This window comes from Camelus ferus, chromosome 23 (genome assembly GCF_009834535.1).
Source record: "Camelus ferus isolate YT-003-E chromosome 23, BCGSAC_Cfer_1.0, whole genome shotgun sequence".
Taxonomy (NCBI): domain Eukaryota; kingdom Metazoa; phylum Chordata; class Mammalia; order Artiodactyla; family Camelidae; genus Camelus; species Camelus ferus.
Genome location: NC_045718.1, coordinates 9,917,679 through 9,944,538, shown reverse-complemented (window position 1 = coordinate 9,944,538; position 26,860 = coordinate 9,917,679). Strand labels below are relative to the sequence as shown.

At 42.0% G+C, this 26,860-nt stretch overlaps 1 protein-coding gene across 4 annotated transcripts in view; it reads left to right on the top strand.

The window, feature by feature from the left end:
- DENND1B (DENN domain containing 1B) overlaps positions 1-26,860 on the top strand; it is a 213,049-nt gene that overhangs the window by 174,012 nt on the left and 12,177 nt on the right. For all 4 annotated transcript variants that reach the window (XM_014564682.2, XM_014566635.2, XM_032466801.1 and 1 more), the window contains 5 exons: positions 1,163-1,253; positions 5,262-5,302; positions 6,034-6,102; positions 8,434-8,490; positions 9,318-9,425. In XM_014564682.2, the coding sequence (XP_014420168.1) occupies positions 1,163-1,253; positions 5,262-5,302; positions 6,034-6,102; positions 8,434-8,490; positions 9,318-9,425 (366 nt within the window). The remainder of the gene's footprint in view (positions 1-1,162; positions 1,254-5,261; positions 5,303-6,033; positions 6,103-8,433; positions 8,491-9,317; positions 9,426-26,860) is intronic.

The window sequence follows — 26,860 nt, the reverse complement described above, 5'->3', positions numbered from 1 at the left end:
ATTTTTAGGCTGAGAAAATTGTGGTCGGGATTGATTAATTCCAGGATAAAAGTGAGCATTTTAGGTTAATCCCCAAAACTCCAAGCCTACTCGGCAAGCATCGTTTGAATCTTTCTTATGTTATCCTTTGTCTCTTGTGCGAGAGAGCCTGAATGACACTTTACCATCATAGTAAGTGGAGAAAGCTCATAACACTTTTAAGATTTTTCATAATCAAAGAGATACAAGTTATCAGATGCCACAGATTAACAACATAACACTAACCAAGTGCTGGTAACACGTACGCATGTGAAGCCCGTCAGTGATGTGTGCCTGAGGTGGGCAGCAGACTAAACACCCAAAGATATTTTTTAAAACCCCACGATTCTGATACGCTGTGTATGTAGGAAGCAGGGCAGACAGGATGGAGGTGCTCCCCAGGTACTGCGTTTTGAAAAGGATCTCCAGGTGCTTTTGCTAGTCTGTTTCCCACCCCAGTCTCTTTAAGAGTGCTGAAAAATTCTGTTTAAAATGACCTTACGCTAAAGGTCGAGTCAGTACATGTTTACCTGGACTGCGTTCACGTTCACGGCTGTAGCTCTGACCACGCGGTCGATGCATATGCCTGGAGTTGTGAGAGTTGTGTGTATTTTATCGTTAAATAGTTAGAATCCTCTAGTGTGCGTTAGGACGTGGCGGTGTCGCTGAGGAGTGTCACTTTCCTAAGCGAAGTTAACAGCAGTCTCGGAACTAGTCTGCCTGGTGCTTCTTGGACGCGTGCTGTTTCGGGGCCTGTGTTAATGCGGTGCGATGCTCACAGCAGCCCCACAACGTCTGGACGGAGAGGGTGTGGCCTGTCGGGTCGCGGCCCGCGTGGCGCCCGGCTTCGCGCAGGCCCTCAGCAGAGGCTGGGCCTGGAGCAGCAGGCCTGTGATCTTGACCGCTCCGCTGTGTCATTTCTTGTTAATGAAGGTGGCCTGTGCTATGCATTTGTCACTTAACTAATTAGCTGCTATTTACGGAGCACCTGCTATTTCAATGGTTTGAGAATGTTATGTGTATGTGTGTATACGTACATGTGTGTAATTCATAAGTATCTGCTATTAATATTTTTGATGTAAGTAAACAGTTAATCTTATGAAGTAAATGAAAATTAACATATTTGACACTTCTTAAATTTCAGTTTATTGACGGTCGACTGGCAAAGCTAAACGCAGGGCGGGGCTTCTCTGACGTATTTGAAGAAGAGATCACTTCCGGTGGCTTCTGTGGAGGTAAATGCTAGTTCCAGTGTGATCATCACTCTCTGAATAACAGTTATCTTGGTTTTTGCACTTGTGTCTGATATAATTACTTCATAAACAACTTATTTTCTCCTAACCATCTAATGTCTGAGATACAGCTTTTCATCTTGTAAGAGCTGTGGTCATAACTTGCTTTGCCTCGTATCTGCTACTCCAGGCGTTAAGATGGTCTCGTGAGTTGGTCATTGTTTGCATGGATAATCTCTTAATATTAGTGTAAATGAATATCACAGGAATGCCGTCAGTTGATGTTTTCCAGCCTCTGCTCCTGAGTGGTTTCCTCTGCTACGAAGCTACTAGTGACGTCTGCTACTGAGCAGGAATTAGAGAGCCGAGGTCCGAGTTGAGGTGGTAGATTGTAGCGTAATCCCGAAAGACGGGTTCCAACCGCACTGCCACAGCTGCATTTTTAAGCGAGTGGGTCGTTGTAGAAGTCTGTCCTTTTTTTCCGCGCTTTGCAGCCCGCTGCAGCCTTAGGGAGAAGAACTTTCAGTTCATTGACCCGTGTGCTTGTATTTGTCATGGTGGAAAGCAAGCACTCAGTGGAAGCCATGGAAGCAGGAGTGTAATTTTGTGTGTGTGACACATCAGTTTGGCGAGATCCCATTTTTATTGAATGTACTTAACTGTCATATAATCAGTCAGTTACATTGTTTGAAATGTAAATAATTCGAACAGTGTTGCAGTATCTAGGCAGTCAGTGACTCACAGATGGACCGGTGCTTTGTCCGTGGCGTTCCAGTCGGAGTCCCTCCTCTGGCAGAGAATTTTGCTTGAGACCTTGAGTGTCCTTCTCAGTCTCTCGGCCAGTGTTTGCTGAGTGTTTCCTCTGCACCAGGCGCTGCTCTAGACTGGGAGTGAAGTAAATAAATAAAAACCCCTGGTGTGTTCGTTTTCACCTGGGGCGACAGCAGTTTTTCCCACTTACTTGTAAGTCTGATTAGGGGAAAAGGTCTTTCGTCTGTGTGTGAGCACATAGTTGCTAGGACTGAGGAATGCGAAAAGACCAGTAGTAGTAAGCACTCATTTGCAAATTTTCCCCAGTTTACTTTCATCCGTAAGTAAGATTTCTTTTGGCACCACAGAAACATAAAAATCATTGAGAGGATTTCCTCATTCAGAGAAGCACGGGTCTGACGTGAGTCTGTATCTCACCGAAAGCTTTTAGCTTTGGGAGGAGCTCAGTTTGCTTGACTCAGCGAGTGAGCTGAATGTGGAGTCACTCAGCGCCTTGCTTTCCTCAGCTCATGGGTTAAAATTTAGCTTCCATGAACTTTTGTGTTAAAATAAGGCTTTTCTGCTTTCCAACTCAGACAAGCAGAATATTGCCAACTGCTTGAGGCACCCACTCAGTGTTTGCATAGCTGCTGCTCATTGTCTTTATGACCCATGGGGCTGGTGTCTTGTGTGGAATTGAGGATGGCATCGTGTGATAGTCCCGGGGGAGAACCGTCCCTCCTTCTGTAGTTTGTCCTGCGGTCTCAGCCGTGGTCCGCAGTAGAGGGCGCGCGGCTTTTCTGGTGGGCAGAGGGTCACCACGCTTTCCATGGAAGGTCTTAATATTTAGAAAAGAAGAGAAGAATGCTTATATGTTGTTATCTGACTTAGAGACTGCTGCGTTTTCAGTGCAACCTAATGCCAACCACTTTGTTGCTCTTTCTTAAAACGAAAAAAGCTTTGACCTCTCATTTGAATTTGGGGCGGCCAGGACCGATCCCGAAGGAAGGCGGCAGTTTTACAAGTGTTCATCTCAGTAGGTGCAGCAGCACCTTAAAAGTTACGCCTGGCTGTCAAGTGTTATTTTTTAGTTATTATATTTTAGGTTACTATCTTACACATGCATAGAGATTGTTCTTAGAAGAACATAAAGCAAGATTCTGAGGATTTGAAAGAAAAGGATGAATAATAAAAATTAGCGATGCTCTTACTAACGAGGAGGTGTGTATGTATGTGTATGGTTCCAAGAAGAGTTCCTGGAGGCCGGCTCCAGACGCGTGGCGTCTGGAATACGTTTGAGAGGAAGAAGTTCCGTGATCCCGAGCTGTTCTTCAGCGATGTCCGCTTGGATAACTTTCCTGTTTGCGCTCAGTTGCAGTAAAAATTATGATGATAATTGTTCGTACTCACTGAGCATTAGTATGTGGTAGGAGCTCTTAAAAGACCTCTCCGAGTATTAGCCGACTTCCGGGGCTCGGGGTACCCTCGCTTTTACGACCGCGCTCCCCTGGGTGACTTGCTCCAGGTCACAGCAGTTAGTGGCAGAGTCTGAACTCAACATGTGACCGCCTGGCTTCAGGGCTTCTGCTTTAATGACGATGAAATACTGCCTTGCTACGATAAGAGAGCCTCTCAGCTGGGAGACCCTCAGTAAACAAGAGCAGAACTCAAGCCTCTCTGCGCTGATTGGATACAGGCAAAATTCCTGTCTCTGTTGAGTAGCCTCTGAAGATTTTTTTAGGCATGAAACCCTTAGAAAGATCGCTGTAGGAGAATCAACATTTGCCGAAGCCGAAGAAAACATTACCTTCCTTTAAGCAGAAATAATCAGGGAATTTTAGACAAGCATCGAATTTCCCCCCTTTCTGTGCCTTTGCACTGGCAGCTTATGTACTGTTTTTGCTGTGGATACACATGGTTATGATCAGATGAATGTGAGTTTGGTGTCGCTCCACAATTGTTGTGGCCCTGACTTCACACGTTCAGTGCAGGGCGGTCACATTGACTCCAGAGCTGTGGTTAACGGCTGTGAGTGCGTGCAGATTTCCCAGAGCTGTTCTCAGTCCTGCGAGTCCCCATGTCCAGAAGCCGTGTGACTCCTGATTGCTTTCGTGGGACCCTTGTCAGACACTCAGCCTCAACCTGAGAGGAGGGTCTTGACTTTAGAATATTAGTGGCATTTTTCTGGCCTCACTGAACAATTTAGACCAATGTGCAGTTTTTGATAAGCAACTGCAGATTACTGGAATTCAAACAGATACATTTGAAGAGAAAAATCTTTGCAGAAGTGAGAAAGATATTTTCTTTGAATGTGAGAAAATCACTTGTTTGATTAATAAGAACAATGTTAAGAATTTTCTCAATAATGCCAATTATTTCCCTAGTCCAGTTACTTTAAAAGAAAAACTGAGGGATGTTTTTGGCATTCAGATTTATTTTTGAGAAGAAAAAGAGCATTAAAAAAAAACACATTATCAAAGAATAATGTGCTTGTCTCATAAATTCTGTAGAAGTAGGAACCTTCAATCTTAAAAGCACTAAAATTTAAAGAGACAGCCTTAAAAAAATTTTTTTTAACAGGAATCTACCTAAATTGCCCCACATGTTTCCCTGTGATCGTAAGCACTTTATTTGGGGCCCTCTTGTTGGCCCCTGTGCCACGTGGCTCCACGTCACTCCTGGTGAGCCTCCCTGTTGGCCGTCTCTCCCCTGGGTACCAGCTCTGAGCCACCCCCTTCCTTGCTGATGTGACTGCTTTCCAGGTGACACAGAGGAAGTCTCTCTTACTATCTGACCCAGGTTTTACCATGTTTTACTTCACAGTCTTAAGCGTTGAAGCACTAATGAACCAAGAATTAAGTTTTTCAAATGGACCCAGTTGTATAAAAGGGCCAAACTTTTACAAAACAACAGAGGCATGAATATTGAACAATAAGTTTGAGACGTAAGAAATTTTGGATTTCAAGAGAGAGACCATATTATTCCCTCTGAAAATAATATTAAACCAAAGAAAATAGAATACTTTAATGAGTTATCTTCATATGTGAGTGAAGGAAGGAGTATCTATTCTTAAAAACGCTAGTTACGATGTTCCTAAGAGAGCGATTTATTAGTTCTTACAATGAATTGCTTCTGTTAAGACATTGCAGATAAATAAAATTTGGCTACCGAAATCCTGGAAATACTGGCTCTTGATGAATTTTGGTTTGTGGATTTAGTTTTGATCAAATATTCCCAACATCTTGTGTTTGTACATTCCAGGCAGCTCGAGGTCATATCAGCAGTGGGTGCATACGGTCAAGGTAATAACAAGCCTTCGGGTCTTTTTTCCTTTCACTCTAATTTATATGGGAAAATGTTCAGTTCAAGAGACTGTTTATATTTATGCTAATATTTATTGGCAGTGTTTGAAATGCTTCTATATTTTCTCACGTTTTAAGTGTTTTTATTTTATGCTTATAGTTGTTGCTGTTCATAAAGAAAATTTTAAAATGGAATCTTTTGTCTTCCCAATTTCAAGATAAATGGCTTGATTTGAAAAGCAAGACTTCACTGTCACTTTGTGGGATGTTCCCGAGCAGGGAGTTAGGGCGCCTGGCAGGTTTTGGTGGGAAATTTTATCATTTCTGGTGGTGTGCTTTTGTTAATATGATTTTTTTAAATATAAAACTCTCTTTGACAGATTGAGACTTTATTGGCCAACATTCACATAGTTGATAAACAGTTGATTGTATTTCTTTTTTATTAGGCTTTAACTATATACTGGTCCTATTGTCCACGTCTGCCTAGACTGTAAAGATGAAAGGATTTTTAAGTGGTGTGTTCCACCAACTGAAAGAACAGAGTAGAGTGTCCACGCTTTGTGTGAAATTACTGTACTATACATAAAAGCTTGAAAGCACTAAACATGAAATAACTTCTGCAGGTCTTTAACTTGTGAATAAAGCTCTTTTTCTATACTATTAATAATGCTTTGTTTTCGGAACAGTCTGGCCGGAAATGTTTAGAAATAACGTTTGTTTTACCTTTGCAGAAAGGAGGTGCACTGTTCAACACAGCAGTGACCAAAGCAACTCCCGCTGTACGAACCGTGTATAAATTTGTAAGTTTTCTTTTGATATTAAAAAAATCCTTTGATAAAAATTTATAACATTTCCCTAGATGATAGACATGTAAGTCTAGAATATTTTCTGTTTTCCTTTAAATAAGCTTTAAAAGAAATTAGAGTTAATATTGACCAAAGCAAATTCAGCTATTAAAATTGTATCATTGCATAGACAGGATATGTCCTTTAATCTAAGAATGATTCTTCAAGGGGCTTGGGTACAGCCCAGTGACAGAGTACATGTTTGGCATACATGAGGTCCTGAGTTCAATCCCCAGTGCCTCCTTTAAGGGGGAAAAAAACCCCACAGAGATCATTTCATACCCACCAGACTAACCCCCAAAATAAAATTAGAAAGTTTTTTCATTTTATTTCAAAGCTATCAGCAAAATTTTGCACTCAGATTGAAACAGTCCATGATGAAATGCCATTTTAAAGATTTGATTCTTTCATTTGAGACCAGATTTTCAATACTCATTGGGTACTTGAGGCTTAAGCAGAAAAACGCTTTTAAAAATATGGCAGGTTCTCTTCCATCAAAGATTCTTTGACTCTCCATCGTCAAGAGTCTTCAGTGATGCTCCATGGCTTATAGTAAAATAACACCAGTATCAATAGCAACCACAATAAATAAATAATTAGCAAAATAAAAGTCTCTTTAATGTCATGACCGAGACCCTTCAGGGCGTGGCCCCTCCTTCATCCTGTTTCATTTCCCCGAATCCCCCGCCTTGCTCTTCTGCAGACTCTCAGCTCCTGCTCCTTTCAGGAACGCCAGATGTCCTCTCTGCCTCTTCATTCTTCACAAGCCATTCCTGCTGCTTGCGGTCATCCTTTTCTTGGCTTCCATCCACCTGCTAAACACCGATTCATCCTATAGACTTAGTCTAGTTTAGGTATTATTTCCCCTCAAAAACATTTCCCAGCCCCACACAAAAAGAATGCATATTCCTTCTTGTGTGCTTCTGTGGGGCCTGTGGGCGCCTGTGTCTCAGCCCTGTGCCTGTGTGCATCTGTGTCCCTCATAGGGGACCAGCAGGAGTTGGTGCTTTGGTATTCAGTCAAGCTTTTTTTAAAATTCAGTGGCTCGTATATATTCTGTATTTCTAGAAATGTTCCAGGCATTAGTTTATAAGAATTTTATCTTCAAACACTTTCTCAGTCAATACATCGATGTGATTGAATTAGTAATAGAACAATATATTTTGATGACTTTAGAGCTTACATTCTTCTCTGTGTGTCGGATACTCTGCTGCGCCCTGCAGACACTAGCAGGAGGGACACAGGGTCCATCCCTCGCCCCTCAGGGGACTGGGGAGACTCTTCCTGGAAGGAACCTGGCTGAAGTCTGGCTGAACGTGCTGAGCTTCCACGCCTGTGGACTGAGACTCCTGAAGCCTTTTCTTTCGGGAGGCTTAGATTCAGTGGATGCACTTTTAAACCCTTAGTTTCTCCTTCTGCTTTGAGATGGGAAGAAGTTAGATTTAGACATGGATTTGACTCTAGACCATGCGGACTTACACCCTTGGAGCCACTTTTCTGTTTGTAAAATGTCATAATGATAGTACTAACTTCACAGAGGTGTCACGATTAAATGAGATCAAGCACGCTTGATACTCCACACACGAACACCGAGGAAACACACAAATAAATGTGAATTTCTCCTCTCTTTTGGGTGGGAATTTCCAGTGCAACAGAGGTTGAGCTTTTCTGAAAGTCCCAAGTGGTCCTTGGCTAAGTTGTACCCCCCGGAACCACAGCAGGACCTCACAGGCTCGGATGCTGGAGCCAGAGTCCCTGTGGAACGTGAGCACAGCCTTTAAATTGTTACAGGACTTCTCCGTTTTCCCAGAAAAGCTGTCTATGAGATAGCCACAACGTTAAGATAGCTCTGCCAATGAAAACTTGTGTCTGCCTGTAAAAGCACTTTGTAAAGTTGCCTGAGTTTCTTCAAGTCCAAACATTTACCCAGTAGCCTGCTGCTGTGAGCTGCTTACTTTTTTCCTCCCTATTTTTGTCACAGTTTCAGGTTATGACTGGGCAGTAGTGATCTGGTTGACTCGTGGGTATTTTTCTTTTTAGTAAAAAGGCCCAGTGTTATTAGCCTCTGTCTGATTTCCATGCAAACAAAGTCAAATCAGGTTTTCACCACCTCACTTGGGTGTGATAGTGGGTGCGTGTCCCTGAAACCGAGTTTCAGATTATCATTTGTTCTTTTCCTAAATAATATGACCGGTTAGCAGTTGACATTGAGTGAGATCTCATGCACTCATTCTCTACATGTACTGGACCCCGGCTGAGCCAGACCCTGGTGTTCTCATTTTCTAGGCTAAAAATCACGCCAAGCAGGGGATAAAGGAAGTGAAGAGTAAGCTGAGACACAAGGTACGTCCAGGCTTTTCCTTCCGCCTCGCTTCCCGCGTTGGTGTGAAGCTTGTACTTTACAAATCACACGAGATTTATGTTCTTAATGACTTTTGAAATATACTTAGCCCTTTGTTCACGAATGTATTTTTCATAACAAGCCCTCTGGCAGCTCTCTGCCGTGCTATACGCACCCACTGAATAATCTCTTTATTGTTTGCATGTTTTATTACCGAGCGACGGAGATCTTCAAAGATGCTTTAACAGGATGTATGTTTTCATAAAGTTGATTGCCTTGATATCACCATTGAAATTCTCGCTTCAAGCTGAGAATTTTTTTAAAAAAGATGGTCTTTGGTGCAGAATTAAGACAGGCTTTACAGGGTTGTTCCAATAGTAGCTACTTTAAGTGGAAGGGTGTTCTTCACTTACAGAAGATGGTGTTTGAGGATGTGTATTTGAATCTGTGAATACTGCACATATATGAATATTTATGTGTATGTGTGTTTGATTTGACTACATATTGCATCTTCGCAGATTTTATCAGTTACATTTTGAATTTCTACCTCTGGAGAGAAGATGCTGCTTAAAACTCGCATTGTGATGATGGAGAGTGAATGCCCTTCACACAAAGTTTATTCAGATTATTCAAAAGAATCAGAGATTATTTTGGAAATCATTAATTCATAGTATAGAAGAATGCATTTTCTTCCTAAATAGTTTCTTTTAAACTTATACCTCAAGCATGACTTTGCTATTTGCATCTGATTCAATACTTTGTCTCTTAATCATACAACTTTAGTAATGAGTGTTTTAAAGTAATTACTTGCATGTTTCTTCACGTGCAGGAAAACGAGGAAGATTATGGAACTTGCTCTGGTTCTGTGCAGTACACACCAGTTTACACGTTACACAGTGAAAAGGGGGAAAACCTCGCAAGGCGTAAGCTTGCCCAGGTGAGGTCGTTTACCTTCCTGTCTCCCAAATTCTGAAATCATGTAATTCCAGTGAATTCTTTAGGAACAGCTTTGGACCCATCGATTTGTTATCGTATGTTAAGAAAATCCGTGATTCCGGTCAAGGAGGTGAGCAGGCAGCATCCAGGCAGGTGCAGGGGGCCTGGGAGCCCAGTGGCTCGGGTACCAGCCTCTCCGTGTACTTCACCAGGTCGTGTCCTCCTGGTCCAGCGAGCGGAGAGAGACAGTGCGGCTGCCCCAGAGTGTGCGTGGCTTAGTGATGAGAGCAAAATCACAGCTTTCCTTTAGTCCAGAAATAAGATGAAACTCATACAGGGGATCTGACCGTGAAGGTAGTCTATGGAAATTAGAATATGAAGTAATGTATATCTATCTTTTTCTAAAATTAGATATTTTATTTGCTATAAATATTTAAAGCTTCTGCTTCTATCTAATGCTACTTAAAATGTTGTCCTAAAATTTTGTTTGTTATAAATATTTAAATCTTCTGCTTATTTCTAATGCTCCTTAAAATATTGTCCTAAAGTAGAAGATGTCCATAACCATAGCTGTACGTATCTCTGATTTTGCATCACAAATATCTTGCTACTGTAGGTTTGTCTTTTAAGTTTTTTTTTTATTAAGGTATAGTCAGTTTACAATGTTGAGGATGTGTATTTGAATCTATGAATACTACACATATACGAATATTTATGTGTGTGTATATGTGTGTTTGATTTGACTACATATTACATCTTTGCAGATTTTATCAGCTATGTTTTGAATTTCTACCTCTGGTGTACAGCACAGTTCTTCAGTCATACATAAATATACATGTATTCATTTTCATATTCTTTTTCACCATAAGCTACTACAGGATATTGAGTATATTTCCCTGTGCTATACAGTATAAACTTGTTTATTACTGTAGGTTTTAAGGAAGCAAAATTGCTATACACCAAATCATACTTTAAGTGGCCTTAGAAAACTAGCTCTTAAGAGGAGCTCGCAAGTGGATTATAGTCCCAGAATCTTAGCGCTGGAAGCAACTGCAAAGCTTGACTCCTTGCAGCCGCCGCAGCCTGCAGTCGAGGAGGTCGGTGGCCAGAGTGTCAGTCACTTTCCCTACATCTCACACCGAGTTAGGGGCAGCGCCGGACAAGGAGCCGGCGCTGGTGCTCAGGGAGCTTCCATGGACGTGCAGACGCGGCAGCGGTGGAGATGCCCTAAAGTGCTTCCTGTGTCTTTAGGAACGGGGGAGCCAGCCAGGGAGGGAGGCTGCCCTGCACCTCAGCCTGTGTAAAGGAGACTCATGCGTTCGGTCATTTCAATAGCTGTTATGCACCAGATGCTATTCTAGGTATTTTGGGAAAACATTAAAAAAAAAAATCTCTGCCTTCAGGAGGCTTATTTTTATAACATACAAAGGGCCTTCTCTGTGGTTTATCCATCTGTTAAGGGTCCATTTCCATATGTGAGTGTTGCCTCCCTGCGGAGTATGGGTGGTGGGTGCTGACTGTATGCCCCCAAACAAGCCTTTCAGTGAGAGAGTTTTCCACAAGTGTAGGAACTTCTCACTGCCACCGTTAACTTGGAAACTTTTATTAACTTGTAAATTAATGATGGATTGGCATTTAGTTTCTTAACTTTTGTCCCATCACTAGAACGTTCATTTCCTGTTTGTCTGCTCTTAAGCTTTGCCATCTTAAAAATTTCTCCAAAATGTTTACTGCCTTTATATTGGAACACTTAAGTTATATTTATCATGATAAATTAGATTTTTATGTGAAAAAAGTGGGATTTTTTATTACCTCTAGGATGCTTTAAGATAAAAAGAAAACACTCAAATTGGAGAAATGCCTGTCCTAAATATCACTTTTAAATTAAGAAAATTATTTTTAGCTCTTCATATTTAAATTTTTAAATCTTCCCTTTTTTAGCATGGGATCATATTTTATGATTTAATTATAAAATATATTAGTGATTTCTGGTTTTGTTTGTTTTCTTTGAATTATAATATCATTAATTTAGTTGTCTGCATTCATTATTTAACATTTTATGGTTTTCAGGTAGACATGACATGCTGACTTTAGCAAGAATTGAAAGAAGTGAGGCTTATTCTTTTAATAATTATAATACGATTTTCCTACTTGGTAGATTGAATTTGCTAAACCAACATATTTAGACTTACTGTGCAGATGATAATGTATGAATAATAATCTTTATTTTTAAAGTGATAAACACTTGAGTTTCAAGCAATGTGTGTATGCAGTGTATATGTTTCTTTGTATACGTGAATCTCATTATATACGTAGGTGTATGTATATATACATATACACAGACACATCATATATATGTATTTTAACAGCTAAATTTTTTGACTTTCCATTTTCAACCGTTTGCAACCCAGTAGTATAATTTATAATATTTTGCTTTTGCTTAAATTTTTTCTATAATTAAAATTTGATTGTTTAGCAAAGAGGTAAATTTTGGGCCCGTTGGCAGTTTTTTCCTTCATACTTTCCACGCCTACTTTTTTTTTCCCTAAAGCTGCCAGAATGTGTGTTTTCTTGCAATACGAATTTTACCTCTTTGAGTGGATAGTTACAGGCAGCTTGTGGTCAGCGGCTTCCTTGTAAAAGCAGACCATGGTATCTTCAAATTGAAATTGTCATCTAATCCCTGATTGGAATGATTTCTTTAACTTTCTAGTGTCAGCAAACACACACGAATGAAATAAGTCAGTACTAGGGCATTTACTGTAGGGAGAAAGGTGTTCCTTAGGACACCCAAGCGCAGGGGTGGATGTAAGGCGTGGTGGGATGGGAATGAGACGTGGGAAGTGGTCCGGGAGGGGTGTGACACCGTCTTCTCTCGATCTCTGTCTCACCTGCTCTGTGTTGTGCCTTCGGTTGCATGTCTGTACACGCTGCCATCTGTAGACTGGCTTTCGCAGCTTCCCTCTGCCGCTGTCACTGAGCTTGCAGGCCCTCAGTCCAAATGACGACTGAAAAGAGGCCACAGTTCCCAAATCCAGTTTCTTGTGTGTAACCAGTCCACACGGATCGCGCGTCAGCCCGCGGTTCAGTCTGCTCCAGCCAGAGAGGCAGGGCGAGGACCACGTCACCACGACACCTGGGGGGACTAGGTGTGCACAGGGACAGCAGGTCTCGGAGAAGGCATTTTAAGGACTGTGACAGTCTCTCAAAGGATTTCTGCTATTTCTAATAGCCTTATGAGGCTATTTGCCAAAAAGCCATCTTTGCAAAATAAAAGAAGAAAGGAAAATCTGTATTTTTGAGCAGTTAGAGGCTGGATCTTTGTGCCACACATCTGAAGCTTGGTAAGTTTAAGGTCAGCCTACCCCAGGGGGCTGCCGCGGCCTCCGTTCTCACTGGGCAGATGAGCCGCTGGAACAAATGGAAGGACTGCAGTGCAAGTGAGCTTAGGGTTCACCACCTGCATTACGGGCAAAAATCAAGAGGGTCCGACATAGTCTGCTGCCTTTTGTTTTGTTTTTCTTTTTTCTTTCTTTTTTTTTTTTTTTTTTTTTTTTGTGTGTGTCTGCAGACCTCTATGTTATTCTATTTATTTATTTATTTAAAATTATTTATTTATTTATTTTAGTTTTTTTTTTTTAATTGAAGTACAGTGAGTTACAGTGTGTCAATTTCTGGGGTACGGCACAGTGTCCCAGTCATGCACATATGTACATAGATTCATTTTTGTTATTTTTTTTTTTACTGCCTTTTCTTTGTGGTCTGATATTGCAGAAGCTTCCTTGGTTCACTTTTTGGGGATAATCCATTTCATTGATTTAATAAAAAATATGATCCAGTAGATTGTGGAGGAGACAGAAAGCTGGTGCTCAAACCGTGTGCATACTGTGTTATGACGATTTCCCGGTCAGTAAGCTCCTTCACTCCTGTCTCTCAAAAAAGTGTAATGATGGTAGCATCGGAGCACAGTAAGATTTTCAACTTAAGTTGTACACAGTTCTGGAAATAGTTAGATGTGGTTAAAGGGAGAATCTAGATATCAATCAATGTGTCAGAGACACTAATGTTTGTTTATATTCTGCCTATTTCCAAAATAAATTGATATCTTACAAAGAATCTTAGACTAAGGAATTAAAATCCAATCATCTAGAAAAGATCCAAGGTAGAGGGAAAGTGTGGTAAGAAGCCAAGGCCCGTTCCCTTGCTTAGCAGCCAGAGTAAAGAGAAGAAACAGAGCCGCCAGGAGTCGTGATGCACAGAGACTAAGAAAGCTGTTCAGGAGATGGGGCTGGGTGCTCGGGTGCGCAGGTGACTTCGGTTCCCCGAGAGCTTGCAGTCGGGCGCAAGTTCCTGGTGGAGCGTGGCCGTTTCAGGAGGAGGAAGTCCGGCTTCTCTATTTGGCCCCTTCAGCGTGAAGGGCTCGGGTTCGTCAGCATCTTCAGAGACCCCTCAGCTTCCCAGCTGCTGCCTTAGCTTTCCCGTGACAGTTGCACTGCTTAAACAAGGGGCAGGGCTACAAGCAGAAGTCAACTGAGAATGCACCCTTTTCTTCCTGCCGTGGCATCTCTGCCTCATGTTAGTGCTGGGGTCTCGGGAAGGAACCACGCCTTGGGCCCCTCCTTGTATTTGATTATTTACATGACCAGATTCTCTTAAAAGACTTGCTATGTGGTAAATACAGTTACCAGAAAGCAAGATTATGTAGAGGCCTGCGGGATTTGGTGATCCAGGTAATTCTGATGTTCTTGCTACTGTTTTCCAAACCTCAGTTGTTGCTGAGTTGAAGTAATATCAAAGTGCACTTGAGCAGCCCTGGAAAACATGAGGGGAAGAGACAGTCCCTTGATTAGCAGGCTGTCTGTGTAGGTTTGTGTGTGTTATGTGATTAATTTAAAACTCCCAACGATCCAAGCAGAGTGGGAACTATTATCCCCATTTTTCAGATTTAGAAACGGGGTGTGGGGGGAGGGATCAAGAAATGTGCCGAAAGTTCTGCAGGTCGTAATTAGCCGAGTAGGGGCTGACAAGCCGGCAGACTGCTCCTGGAGCGCCGGTGCCGAGCACGAGCGTCCGCCCTGCCTTTGTGCGGAGTGGAGGGCTGGTGGGCGAGCGGCAGCCGGGCCGGGGCGCGGGGCCTGCAGCCAGAGAGGCTCGACTCTGAAGGAAGTCCTAGCATGTAGCCTGGAGAGAACGCACCTTCTCTGAGCCTTCGTTTCTCCCCTGGTGAGTTGGTGGTAGCAATACGTGCCGTTTTCCTAGGATGCTGCTGGCGTTAGTGGTAATGTGTCTAAAGTGTCTGCCACGCCACAGGCATTAAGTAACCGGCAGCTGCCCGTCACCCATGTGCACGTATCTTGAGCTGCGGGTGTTTTACAGCAGCGGCACCCTCTGCCTTTCTTCGCTCTCCTGAGTTATGTCCAGAGTCACTACTAACAGTCCTGCAGCCGCTGCAGCAGTGGGGACCCCCAGATTGTCTGTCTTCATTCCACGTAGGGACCTCAGTTTGTGATTTGGAAAGAAATGTACAGCTTTCCTAGTTTATAAGACCTTGATTATGTCATTTTATTGTCGGACCCATTATCTAAATGCAGAATATGGACTTGGCTGACATCTCTCCTAGCTTGTTTGCTTGTCTGTTTGAGAAGTCACTCTGGGCTGCGTGAAGAACTTTACATTTCCAGTTTTCCAGCTAGACTTGGGTAAATGAAACACTTTAGTTTTATCTGTTTTTCAAAAGAGAGAATTGAGATTTTGGTAATGTAAATTCCGAGAACGTATTTTAAAGTAAAAAAATAAATAAAGTTTTATTATCTGGGTTCTGTAGAAAAGAACAAGAATCAAACGTGCTGTACTCAGCCTGCTTTCCGTTCCTGAGCTTGCTTTTGCAGTAAGACTGTGAATCTCTGTCCATTCCTAACGCGCAGTCACTTGTGTGGCTCTGCTGATGAGTGTGGTTATTTCCCGTTTTGTTGACGAGGCTCAAATAAACGTCAGGTGCAGCTGTGAAGGTCTCCCAATTAGGCTTCCCCGTGTAAAACCCAGCCCTTTCCCCTTTTGTGCGGCGATGACAGTTCCAGCAGCAGCCCCCGCCTAACAGGACTCCAGGGACAGGATCCTCCTCTGGTTTTATTGAAAACAGGGCCCGTTTGGGTCCAGGGAGAATACCGCACTGGTCATGGTGCAGAACCGTTTTAATCTCGACTGCGTACTTCCCTTCTTTCATCAATTTTATTTTAGAACAAAATACTGTAGACTTAGTGAAGACTACATCTATCATCTAAGATTATGTCTTAAAATACTTACTTGTGAAAATGTATTGGAATTTTCTAAGAATGAGAAACTAAATGATGCAAAATTTATATGAGCTGAAGATACCGCTTCATATTTGATAGTATGAGCCATTAGTATCTTACTCTAGTAGCTGCAGTGTCTCTCACGCACACACGCACACCAGCTAGACTCGTGAACTGCAGGCAGGAACGTAGCTGAATTACAAGTCAGCATTAACAGATGGATGGCCCTAAGCAAGCAAAGCCACCGCGGCAAAATCTAGTGACAGCAGAGGATTGAAGCTTTTTGTCATTAAGCCCCATTGAAACCTCGGCACACGCATCACCCTTAACTAGTTCGTGTCTGGGACAAGGAGCAATCCACTCAGGTTCATTCCCAACCTATCCAATTAGTTACATAAAAGCTGCATGAGAAAATATGAATGAAGATTATTTTTGCATTTGTTCTGTAGTATAGAGCATGTGACTGTTGACAAGAACCCACACTTGGAATGAAGGCAAGACTTTAACCCAAACACAGTGTTTACAAACAGGAATATACTCAGTAGTCATAATTTTCCCTAATAAGACCATATAGACAAATTCACATACAGACAAATAGTCTGAGATATGAATAGTTCTTTTGAGTACACAAATAAAGATGTTTATTAAAATATGATCTATGTGATTTTCCATTTTTTACCTGTTAAACAAGGTGATATGTACACTTCAAATGAAACTGTTATCTTTTTGAGTCCTTGTGTATTTACTGGTTTATAAATCATCCTAATGGATTTGGAATATAGCACAACAGCAGTGACTCATTTTACAACTGATGAATAATGCAATTTCATCTTTAAAGAATGCTCTTAGAAGTTCCGTATGCCTTTTTGGCACGTAAAGACTTGCAGGTCAGGCATTTCAAAGCTACATCTCAGTTGAATGGGAGCTTAAATCCCATTATGTAAGCATGTTTTAAATATGTGCAATCAGGTGGTTTACATTTTACAGATAATATATCTCATATTTTTGAAATACTACCAATGAAATTAAGTTTCTGTGAAATTTATAAGAAAAGATGAAAATGCAGATTCTCTACATTGCTTAGTTCCTAAACACAGTATATGACAGGGTAGTCACATCTAGCAGGGTGTGGTTGGTGCAGTGTGTCTATGACATACTTTGCTTCCTTGAAACTCAGTGGAATCTGGGATAAAATGAATGTAACTGAGGACAGTGTTTCTTGCTCAGGTGACATCATGGACTTCAGAAAATGACTCACTCATTGGGATCTTTGGAAAAATACAGTCCATTGAATAGCTTTGCTTTATTGGTCAAGAAAGAAAAGGCATAGTCATTGGTTTGTAAAGAGTAGTAGCCACTCGGTTCTTCTGACCAAGAAAACAGTGGCTGTAAATCACAATGAGAAAAATAATTGTGACCTCCGGGGGGGGGGGGATGTGTGTATGAAGGGGGAGGTCCAGACACTTGGAAAAATAATATAAATCTTACCAAATAATAAAAATAGGTTTAACCAAACTATGGCAGCCAAAAAAAAACCTTAATTTTTTATTTTTAGCGCTCTGTTTACTTTGGCTCAGTGCTGAGAATTCTGCTATTATGATTAAGCTAAAGTGTTGAATTTAAGTGATGAGAAGTACTAGAGAAGTAAACTAGAGAAAAATTAGAGAAAGTATTAGAGTTTCAAATGATAAAATGTTTTCTAAAATAATTTAAGTGCATTTCTTTTCAAAGATGCCCACAAAAATTACTGCCTAAATGAAAACGTGGTTGGTCAATCTTTGATCCAAAGTCACTCACATAGCACACATATGGTCTAATTTACACTAATGTCGCTGATTCATAGGATTGCTCTTTTAAGTCCAGTTTGAAAATATGGGTACCTTATTGTTGTTTTAAAGAAAGTTACTGTTCTCTATTGTTTTCTGTTGAAATAACATTAATTTCCAACATGTCAAATTTGTGGTTAAATCTGTGCCCTCACCCACCTCCCCTAAATTTCAGTTGTGGATTACAAGGGTGCCCTCTAGTGAGTATTAGATAATATTTTCTCTTCTTGAAAGAAGATGGTTGTGTAAGACAAAATTTATAGGTATAAAATTTGCCTTTCTCTTTAAAAACTGAATAGAATACACATTTGGGACATTTATATTATCATCAAATCATTCAAGGACATTATTCTTTCAAAGGAATAATCAAAACCAACTCCTTTCAGCGACTGGCCGGGACTTCATTTTTATAATGTTAACCCTAAGCCCTGCCGAACAATACCTAGTGTATTAAAAAGGCTTGTATGAACGTGTTCCCTATATTTTATAAGATATTTTTAGGTTGAAATGTGCCTTTTTAATGTTATAATTTTACTCTTCCAATTTATTGCCACAAATGGCTGTCACAAAGTCTTGAAACAAAAATAGAGGAACTTAAATTTTCCACTTGGAAAATATATTGAGTATTAATTACCATTCTAGACTTTGCATCAGTAATCACCAGTATCTTTCTGTTCTGTTTAATTTTGTGAGAGCTTTTTCTTGTTATATCTTTAATTATTTTAAGGGCGTTTGGTGAAATTAACAACAGCTCTCTATTCTAAAAGTACTCAATTTTTATAGACAGATTCTTATTTCCTCCCAGGATGCCAGGGATACAGAAATGATGGTTTTCTTCCTGTTTTGTGTGTAATAATTGCTTTAAATGTTGGTCAGAGAACAGCATTAACGCCGATGAAAGGAAAAGCGAGTCTCGTCTTTGGAGGGGTTACTGCTGCTGTCCCCGAGAGAGGAGTTGCCAAGAACGTCGATAGATGTGCAGCTGCAGAGAATTAGAGCATCTTAGTCTGATCTGAACTGTATTTTTGTTTTTTACACTTGGTTGTATTTCCTGATACAGAACATAAAATATTAGAATAATGCAGATGTATCTTAACAGGAGACAAAATGGGGCCCCTTGGGGTGCAGACTTCTCTGGAAGCTCTTCGTGTTTTTCCTAACACTTGGGTCTAATCCTGGTCATTTTGCAGAACCCCCTTCCCTCTTTGCCCTTATTAGTATCTTTAACATTTGTAAAATAATGCATTTGGTGCCAAACTATAATTGCAATTTCTGTCAAGGTTCTTTCTACAGTCAATACTGACACCATTTTGAGACTCTCCACACGTACACACACATTTATGCTAAGTATATATTATGGTAATCTGAAAAGTGAGATCCAGCTGTAGTTATTTTAGAAATTAGGTATTTTAATCCTTAGCTATGCACGTTTTGCAAACATAGTTCATTAAGTTGAGTGGAGACGCGGTGGGTGTGTTATGGTCAGTGCCGGCGTTTTAGTTGCTCATTCTGCCCAGCGTAGCCATCTTCACATCAGCCAGAGAAAGGAATCGAATTCTAGGTTTCGCTGAAACTTCAGTGGACTCGTTGTGTATTAAGAAACCTTTTAAAATGTTAAAATATTGAAACCCTGTCAGCAGAAGTGAAATTGCAGAGAGTGTGCCATTTGTCAAAGGATTATTTATTTATTTAGCTTGGGAATGATGTTTTGATAGTCTTATATAATTTCTTGTATTTACACTAATCAATAATCTTTCAGAACTGCAAAGTTACTGCACAAGCTCTTTTAAAATTTGCTTTTTCAAACATTAAAGAAGAGGAAAATAATGAAACAATATATTTTAAATATTTATAGGTAACATAATTATTTGGCACACCAACAGTCCTTAAAGGTTGGCTTAAAAGTCTTAGTTCACAGCTATACGAACACGGGTGAGTCATGAGACCTGCACCCGTCAACCGCAGCAGGGGGGAGAGTCCTTCAGAGTGGCTGGTCCGCTGCCGCCGTTGGGCGGGGGTTTTGTTGATGAAAGCACAGTTGGCTTACGTTGCTCTGCTTCCTGGTGTGCAGCATAGTGACTCAGTTATACATACAGAACTGAAGGTATAATACATATAATACATATAACTGAGTATATATAAGTGAATATATATGTTCTTTTTCAGATTCTTTTCCATTATAGGTTATTACAAGGTATTGAATATAGTTCCCTGTGCTGTACAGTAGGACCTTGCTGTTTATCTGTTTTATACATAGTAGTGTGTCTATGTTAATCCCAAACTCCTAATTTATCCCTCTCTCCCTCCCTGCCTTTCCCATTAGGTAACCATAAATTTCTTTTCTGTGTCTCTGAGTGAATTTCTGTTTTGTAGATAAGTTGATTTGTGTCATTTTTTTTAGATTCCACATATAAGTGATAACATATGGTATTTGTCTTTCTCTGCCTGACTGACTTCACTTAGTATGATAATCTCTCAGTCCATCCATGTTGCTGCAAATGGCATTACTTCATTCTTTTTTATGGCTGCATAGTATTCTTGTGTGTGTGTGTGTGTGTGTGTGTGTGTGTGTGTGTGTGTATGTATCCCACAGCTTCTTTATTCATCTGTTAATGGACGCTTAGGTTGTTTCCACATCTTGGCTGTTGTGATTAGTGCTGCTGTGAACATGTGCGGATGTCTCCAGGAGACAGTGATTTCATTTCCTTCTGATGAACACCCAGGAGTGGAATTGCTGACATACAGTAATTCTGTTTTTAGTCTTTTGGGAACCACCATATGGTTTTCCACAATGGCTGCACCAGTTTACATTCCCATCAGCGGCGCACACAGATTCATTTTCTCCGCATCTTCTGTCTTTTTAACACTAACCATTCTGACAGGTGTGAGATGTTACTCACTGCAGTTTTGATTGGCATTTTCCTGTTGGTTAGTGACACTGAGCACCTTCTCATGTCCTCGATGACCTTTTGCATGGCCATGTCTTTGGAAAAATGTCTATTCCAGTCCTGTGCACATTTTTAATCAGATAATCATTATTATATTTGCTATTTTATGCAGTATGTGAGTTTCTTATGTATTCTGTATGTTAACCCCTCCTTAGATATGTGATTTGCAAATATTTTCTTCCATTCCATGAGAATGGGAGACATTTTCATTCTGTTGATCATTTCTTCTGCTGTGAGGACGCGTGTTAGTTGGATGTGGTCCCACTTGTTGACTTTGGCTTTTGTTGCTTGTGCTTTTGGTGTCCTCGCCAAAACATCATTTTCAAGTCCAACGACAGGGGGCTTTCCCCCTATGTTTTCTGCTGTTCGAGGGGTTTACAATTTCAGGTCTTACATTTAAGTCCTTAACCCATTTTGAGTTAACTTGCATGAGTGACGTGAGATCAAGTTCTTCTGCATGTGAATATCCAGTTTCCCAGCACCGGGTACTGAACAGACTACCTTTACACCACTGAGTGTTCTCGACTCCCCTGAGCCAAATGTTACTTGACCACAGTGCATGGGATTATTTCTGGGCTCATGATTCTGTTCCATTGGTTTTCACACCAATAACATACTGCTTTAATTACTGTAGCTTTGTAATGTAGTTTAAAATCAGGACTATGGTGGTTCAACTTTGTTCTTTCTCAAGATTGATTTGGTTATCCAGGGTCTTTTGTGGTTCCATATGAGTTTTAGGATTTTTTTTTCCTGTTTTTGTGAAAATCACCATGGGAATTTTCATAGTAATTGCATTGATTCTGTGGCTGGCTTTGGGTGGTGTGGACATTTTGACAGTATTAACTCTTCCTGTCCATGAACATGGGATGTCTTTCCATTTATTTGTATCTTCATCAGTTTCTTTCATCAGTGTCTTAAACTGTTTGTTGTATAGATCATTCACTTCCTTGGATATATTTATTTCATAATATTTTATTGTTTTTGATGCTGTTGCAAATGGGATTGTCTTTGTTTCTTTTTAAGATAGTTATATCATTGTTAGTGTATAGAAATGCCAGTTTGGATAATTTTTATTGGCCTGTTTTAAATTGCTGATGAGCCCATCAAAAGAATTCTTCATCTTTTATATCATGTGTTTTAAATCTCTATCATTCAACTTGACTCTTTCCTCAATTTCATCTCTCTGCTGTCATCCCATCTGTTCATGTGCATTAGACACCTTTTTATTTTTTTCTTTTTACGTTTGATAGTTCTTGAGTGATGGACCCCCCATGTAAAAAAGTAGTAGAGAGTAAGTTCAGTAGTGCTCACACCTAGAAATGGTGGGATGCCATTCGTGCACACGGTTGAGTCCGTCACAAGCTGAGCTGGTTGGGGTTTTGTTGTTGACGTCACTACCTGCCGTAGGCGGCTGTTATCCCGTGTTTAGAGTGCAGGACCTCCGGGGAGGCCCTGGAAGTGTCTCCTTAGTGTTTCTCCCTTGCCCTCAGTTGTCGGCAGTCCCTGTGCCCCTGAGCCACAAGGTGGCTCTCCCAGTGTTGACCCCCTCCCTCAGCCGTTAGCTTCTGCACTGGTCACTTGGTCCTCACTTTATGGGTTTTCTGTGCTCTGGTCCAGCTTCAGTCTCAGCAGGCCAGGTGCCCCTGTGCCTCAGGCACGGGGCTTTCTCAGCATCCCTCCCTCCCCTCCCTCCTCTCCCTCAACCCCGTTACACACGTGATTGGTCCTGGGCACTTTGCGGGCTGCCTGCCCCTCCCTGGGCGTAGACCTGTGCTGGTTTCCATGTAGGACTCTGTGCCTGACAGGGTCTCCTGCTCCTCCCTGGGATGTAGAGTTTGTGCCTCTCTGCCTCCCCCGTGGTCTTGGGGTTGAGTTTGCTGACATCTGCCAGCAGCTGAAGGCTTTTGCTGTGCACAAATGAATGTTCTTCGAGTCAGCGGGGCTTTGTGCTGGTCCCTGCAGCAGCATCTCACCCGCTGCGGGCCTGCACCCTTGAGGGGAGCACTTCAGTCTCCTCTCTCATCCCCAGACAATCCCTGCAGCACCGGGCGGGAGGGTTGCCTGGTTTGGCAAATAAAGTTGCAGGACTGATCTGTGGGAAAGAGCTCGCAGGTGCAAAGGGCTCTTGTTTTGGAGACTCCCAGCTGTTCCAAACGGCCTTGTTAGTCCAGACTCAGTCTCTAAGACGCCAGTGCATTTTAGCACATTTCTCCTTCCCTGTGTATGCGCCAGCTGCCCAGTGTGCGTGCGCACGTGCATGCCCACTTTTCCAAGGATGAAACAAGTCCTGTTTCTTACCTCTCCTCAGTGTTACTCTGTGGGATTTACTTCTCTTGGTTGCCTTACAACTCAGCATTCTGATGGGTTCAAGAAAAGCTATGATTTTTTTAAAGATCATCCAGCCTTTTCTCATTGTTAAGATGGGAGTTGACATTGTTTTGCTGCTTTTTGCATTCAAAACAGGAGTGGAATTAGAAGCAAAATGAATTAAAAGTTATGATTCTTGGTCTCAAGGATTTGGTAAGACAGGAAAGTACTCAAAAACACTGCTTTCATAAGAGAGCATGTATCAGGTGACCGCTGAGTGATGGAGAATGTGAATGAAGCTGGCAAAGGAGGTGAGACCACCGTGGGCTGGGAGCCCTGATTGAGGGTTCTTGGCTGTGTCTGGACCACTTCAGAGTCTCCACTCCTGAGCGAGTCCCACGTGGCACTCACGTGCTCAGAAGTAATTCTGATGCTTCTGTTCAATCCTGTTTCCTTAACTGAATAATAACAACCCTCGTCACCTGAGTTCATCAGACTTCACCAAGCACGTGCCTGGCCAACCTTTCCGGTGTCCTTTTCGCCCCGACAGAAGTATCTCCGGAAAAGTGTGTTCCTCCCTCACGTCGTCACCCTGCCACCTCACCTACCTGGAACGTTAGCGCTCGCCATCATTCTGTACTTACCACTGGTTTTCAAAATGAGGTTAAAGCTTGCCATTTAAGAGTCTTTCTCAGGTCAATTCCCAGACATTTCTTTCCTCTGAGTCTCTAAGGACTCACTTACCTGGCGTAATTAGAAGGAAAAGGGTTCCCTTCAGGGAATCAGATCACCTGGGTTGGGGTCTTCGGTCCGTCACTAGTTGTCTAGCCTTGCCCAAGACAGTTTACCTTGTTAGGCTGTTGGTTCCCTAATGTGTAAAGTAGGGGAAATGCTCACCAAAGTCTGTGGTGAAGTAGATGTTTAAAGCGTGGTATATAAAGCATCTAACACCCTCAAGCAGGCCAGTCATGGGTAAGTCACTTACAACACACGTGTTTTTAAGCCTCTTTTCAAATTGTAAACTGCATTTTTAAGGTATCGACTGCTTTATCATTTATTCTCGTATTATTTCACACAAGGATTTTTTTTTTGTCTTAGGCTACAAAATGCATGAGCTCAGGGGGTTGCTGTAGACTTCGGTGAGCATGGTAACACTCTGGACCTCAGTTACTTCAACTCTGAAATGGGGCCAGTAGCACAGAGAATAACTACTTTCAAAAAATTCATATATTACAAGTATATATAATAGAAACATATATAGCAACTTTATGAAGTGTAAAAAATTGTATTTTCCCATTCATCTGCCTGAATCCCTATTCCCCGACCCTTGAACCCCCCTATGGATTTAAACTTACCCAGCACCTTGCCTTAGTGTTTGTCTGCCATCTAGTGACAAAAATGGTAACTGCAGGACTAACAGACTCCTTGGGCATCCGGGGACAACGGGTCCTCACCCTCCTGCCCTCTGATGTGCTTTGGGGAGACCATCGTCAGGAAAAGGAAGGAACCGCTGGTCTTGCAGTTGTACCTTCTTGTAACCGGACCACACCTACTTCCTGACGCCTCTCCGGCGGACGTTTGGTGGTGCTGCGACCTACACCTCCAGCTGGCTGTGCCAGGCCGTTTTCTTGGCTTCACTCACGGCTCCCTGTAGGCTGTGCTTCTCCCATAGGGTGTCTTCTCTGAGAAGTTTCCTTCCACACTGATAGCCTTGGGGGTTTTTTTTTTTGCACGAATTAAGGATTTTTTACCTTCTCAGTAAGCATCCCTTGCTATACAAGTGCATATTACTCCCCCAATTATGTGAATGTTTCACATAGACTAGATTTGCACTTGACATTTTACATTTCCATGCAAGAAAAATTTTATTTTATTTTAAAATTATATGCATTGGGAGTCTGATTGAGGACACGTGACATCCAGTTCCCCATCTTATTTTTAATTCTTTGCATCAGAGAGAAGTAAAACTCTGCTTATTTTTTCTTACAATGTGTTTTTGCACCCAAAAAATGGCACCATTTTTTTGTGTAGTGCTGGCTCCCAAGAGAGTTGCAAATGCCAGTAGTTGTTTGCTGGTTGGCATGGCCTCTGGGTCCCTCGTGAGTGACCACGGCTAAAGTTCCAACTGCACCAGGTCTGAACAGTCCAGAAACTTCTACACCTCCTGACTGGCCCCAGAGTTTACTGTTACTTGTAAGATGTAATTATAGTTCTGTGTTGTTAGTTTTTTCAGTCTGCTGACGGAACTTGCTTCTTAGGAATGTTACACTTTGACATTAACCGTGATCGGTATTGATGGTCAATTACAGGCGTTTTTATCTGTGATCAGAAGGCTGAGTGCAGTTGTATCAAGCAACAGTTAGTTTATATTTGTCAGTGTTTTGTTGTATTCAGTATTTTGGCATGTTCACCATGTCTTTTTTGAAAATCTCAAGAAGGGGAAGTTCTGTTTCTTTTTTGTGTGTGACTCACAGCGTGGAAGAAGCACACGAGGAGTAGGTGCTTGATGGATGTTTGTGGCGGGAAGAGGTGCTAAGAACTAAAACAGGTGAGACGTGGCTGCTGCCCACTTTGAAGGCCTCTACAGAGGGTAGCTTCTGGTAGGTCCTCCAGGGACGGGACCTCTCCTGAAGGAAAACAACAGTTGCCAGTCGGGGTCTGTCCCCTGCCTCTGCCCGCCCCCACTCTCTCACCTCGCACTCTTCCCTACCAGGTCTCTGATCTCCCCACTTCTGTAACCCTCCATAGATTGAAATCCATCCAGCCTTTTGCTGTCTTAGCATGTCTCTGCCATCTAGTGATGACAAGGAGAACTGCAAAATTAACGGGCCCTTGAATAACCCCGTGCACTGACTCGGGCTCCAACCCACAGGGCACCAGCAGCGTCTTTGAGTCCATTGAGCTTGCTCTGACCGTCCCACCACAGGACCTTTGCACATCTTGTTTCCTCTTCTCATCTTCTTGCCTACTACCCTCCAGTGCTCAACTCAAATGTGCCTCAGGGAAAGCCTTCCCTCGACCTCCCTGAGCAGGTCAGACTCCTCATAGTAATCATAGTTCAGTACAAGTTGCTGCAGTCGTAACATTATGCTTGTTTTATGATTATTCGATTTAATTCACGTTTTGTTTACTAGACCATGATCTTCCTCGGGGCACGGAGCCCTGTTCTTGGCCATCATCGCACTGGCACTTAGCCCAGTGCCTGGCACGAAAGGCATTTCTTTAATCTTTGTTGAATAAATGAACGCCCTACTCCTCTGTGCCTCGTGGGTACTGGAAGGGCCGATATCAGTCAGCTTAAAACTGTCTTCTTTGTGTGATTTTTTTTTTATCAGTTTTTAAGTTCACCTGAGTACTCAACAGAAACTACCTGCTATGTATGGAGATATTCATTTATTCAGGAAACACTAACTGCCTACTTTAAAGCAAAATTTGTCTTAAAGGGTAGAATTATAACTCCCCTATTTGATCTGGTTCATTGGCTGATGAGGAAACCAGTGAGCTGTAAAAAAAACTGGTGCAAAGGAGAGTCCAGAGAGCAGCACCCCGGACAGGCGGGCGTGCTGAGCGTGCGCTGACCACGCCGACGCTGTCGGTGTCCACGCCGTGGTAACTGCGTCTCCACTGGGCAAAACTCGCTTGCATCTCTGCAGAGAAGCATTTGCATTACCATCAGTCCTCAGTTACCTTCTGTCTGTACAGGGTTATAAATAGTGAGTGTGGATGGTGCGGCCCTCCCAGCCTCAGCTCATCCTGCAGAGGAGTGCTGGACCGCACCCACATTCCTCAGAGAGGAAACCAGCCATTTGGGGCCCATTTCACTGTCTTTCACAATTTTCCTGACAGTCTCCCCACTTGTGATCATCATGATCTCAAAGATGATTCTTGATCACAAAAAGCAGGCTGTTGTGATTGGGTCTGGCCTGATTATTTACATGGAGCAGCAAGAACATCAGTTAACTGTGTACAGTACTTGAGTTTGCTTTGTGAACTGAGAGGAAGGCAAGCGGGGAGCACTTGAGTCAGGAAATGAAGGATAACTAGAAAAAGAGGGGAGAAGCC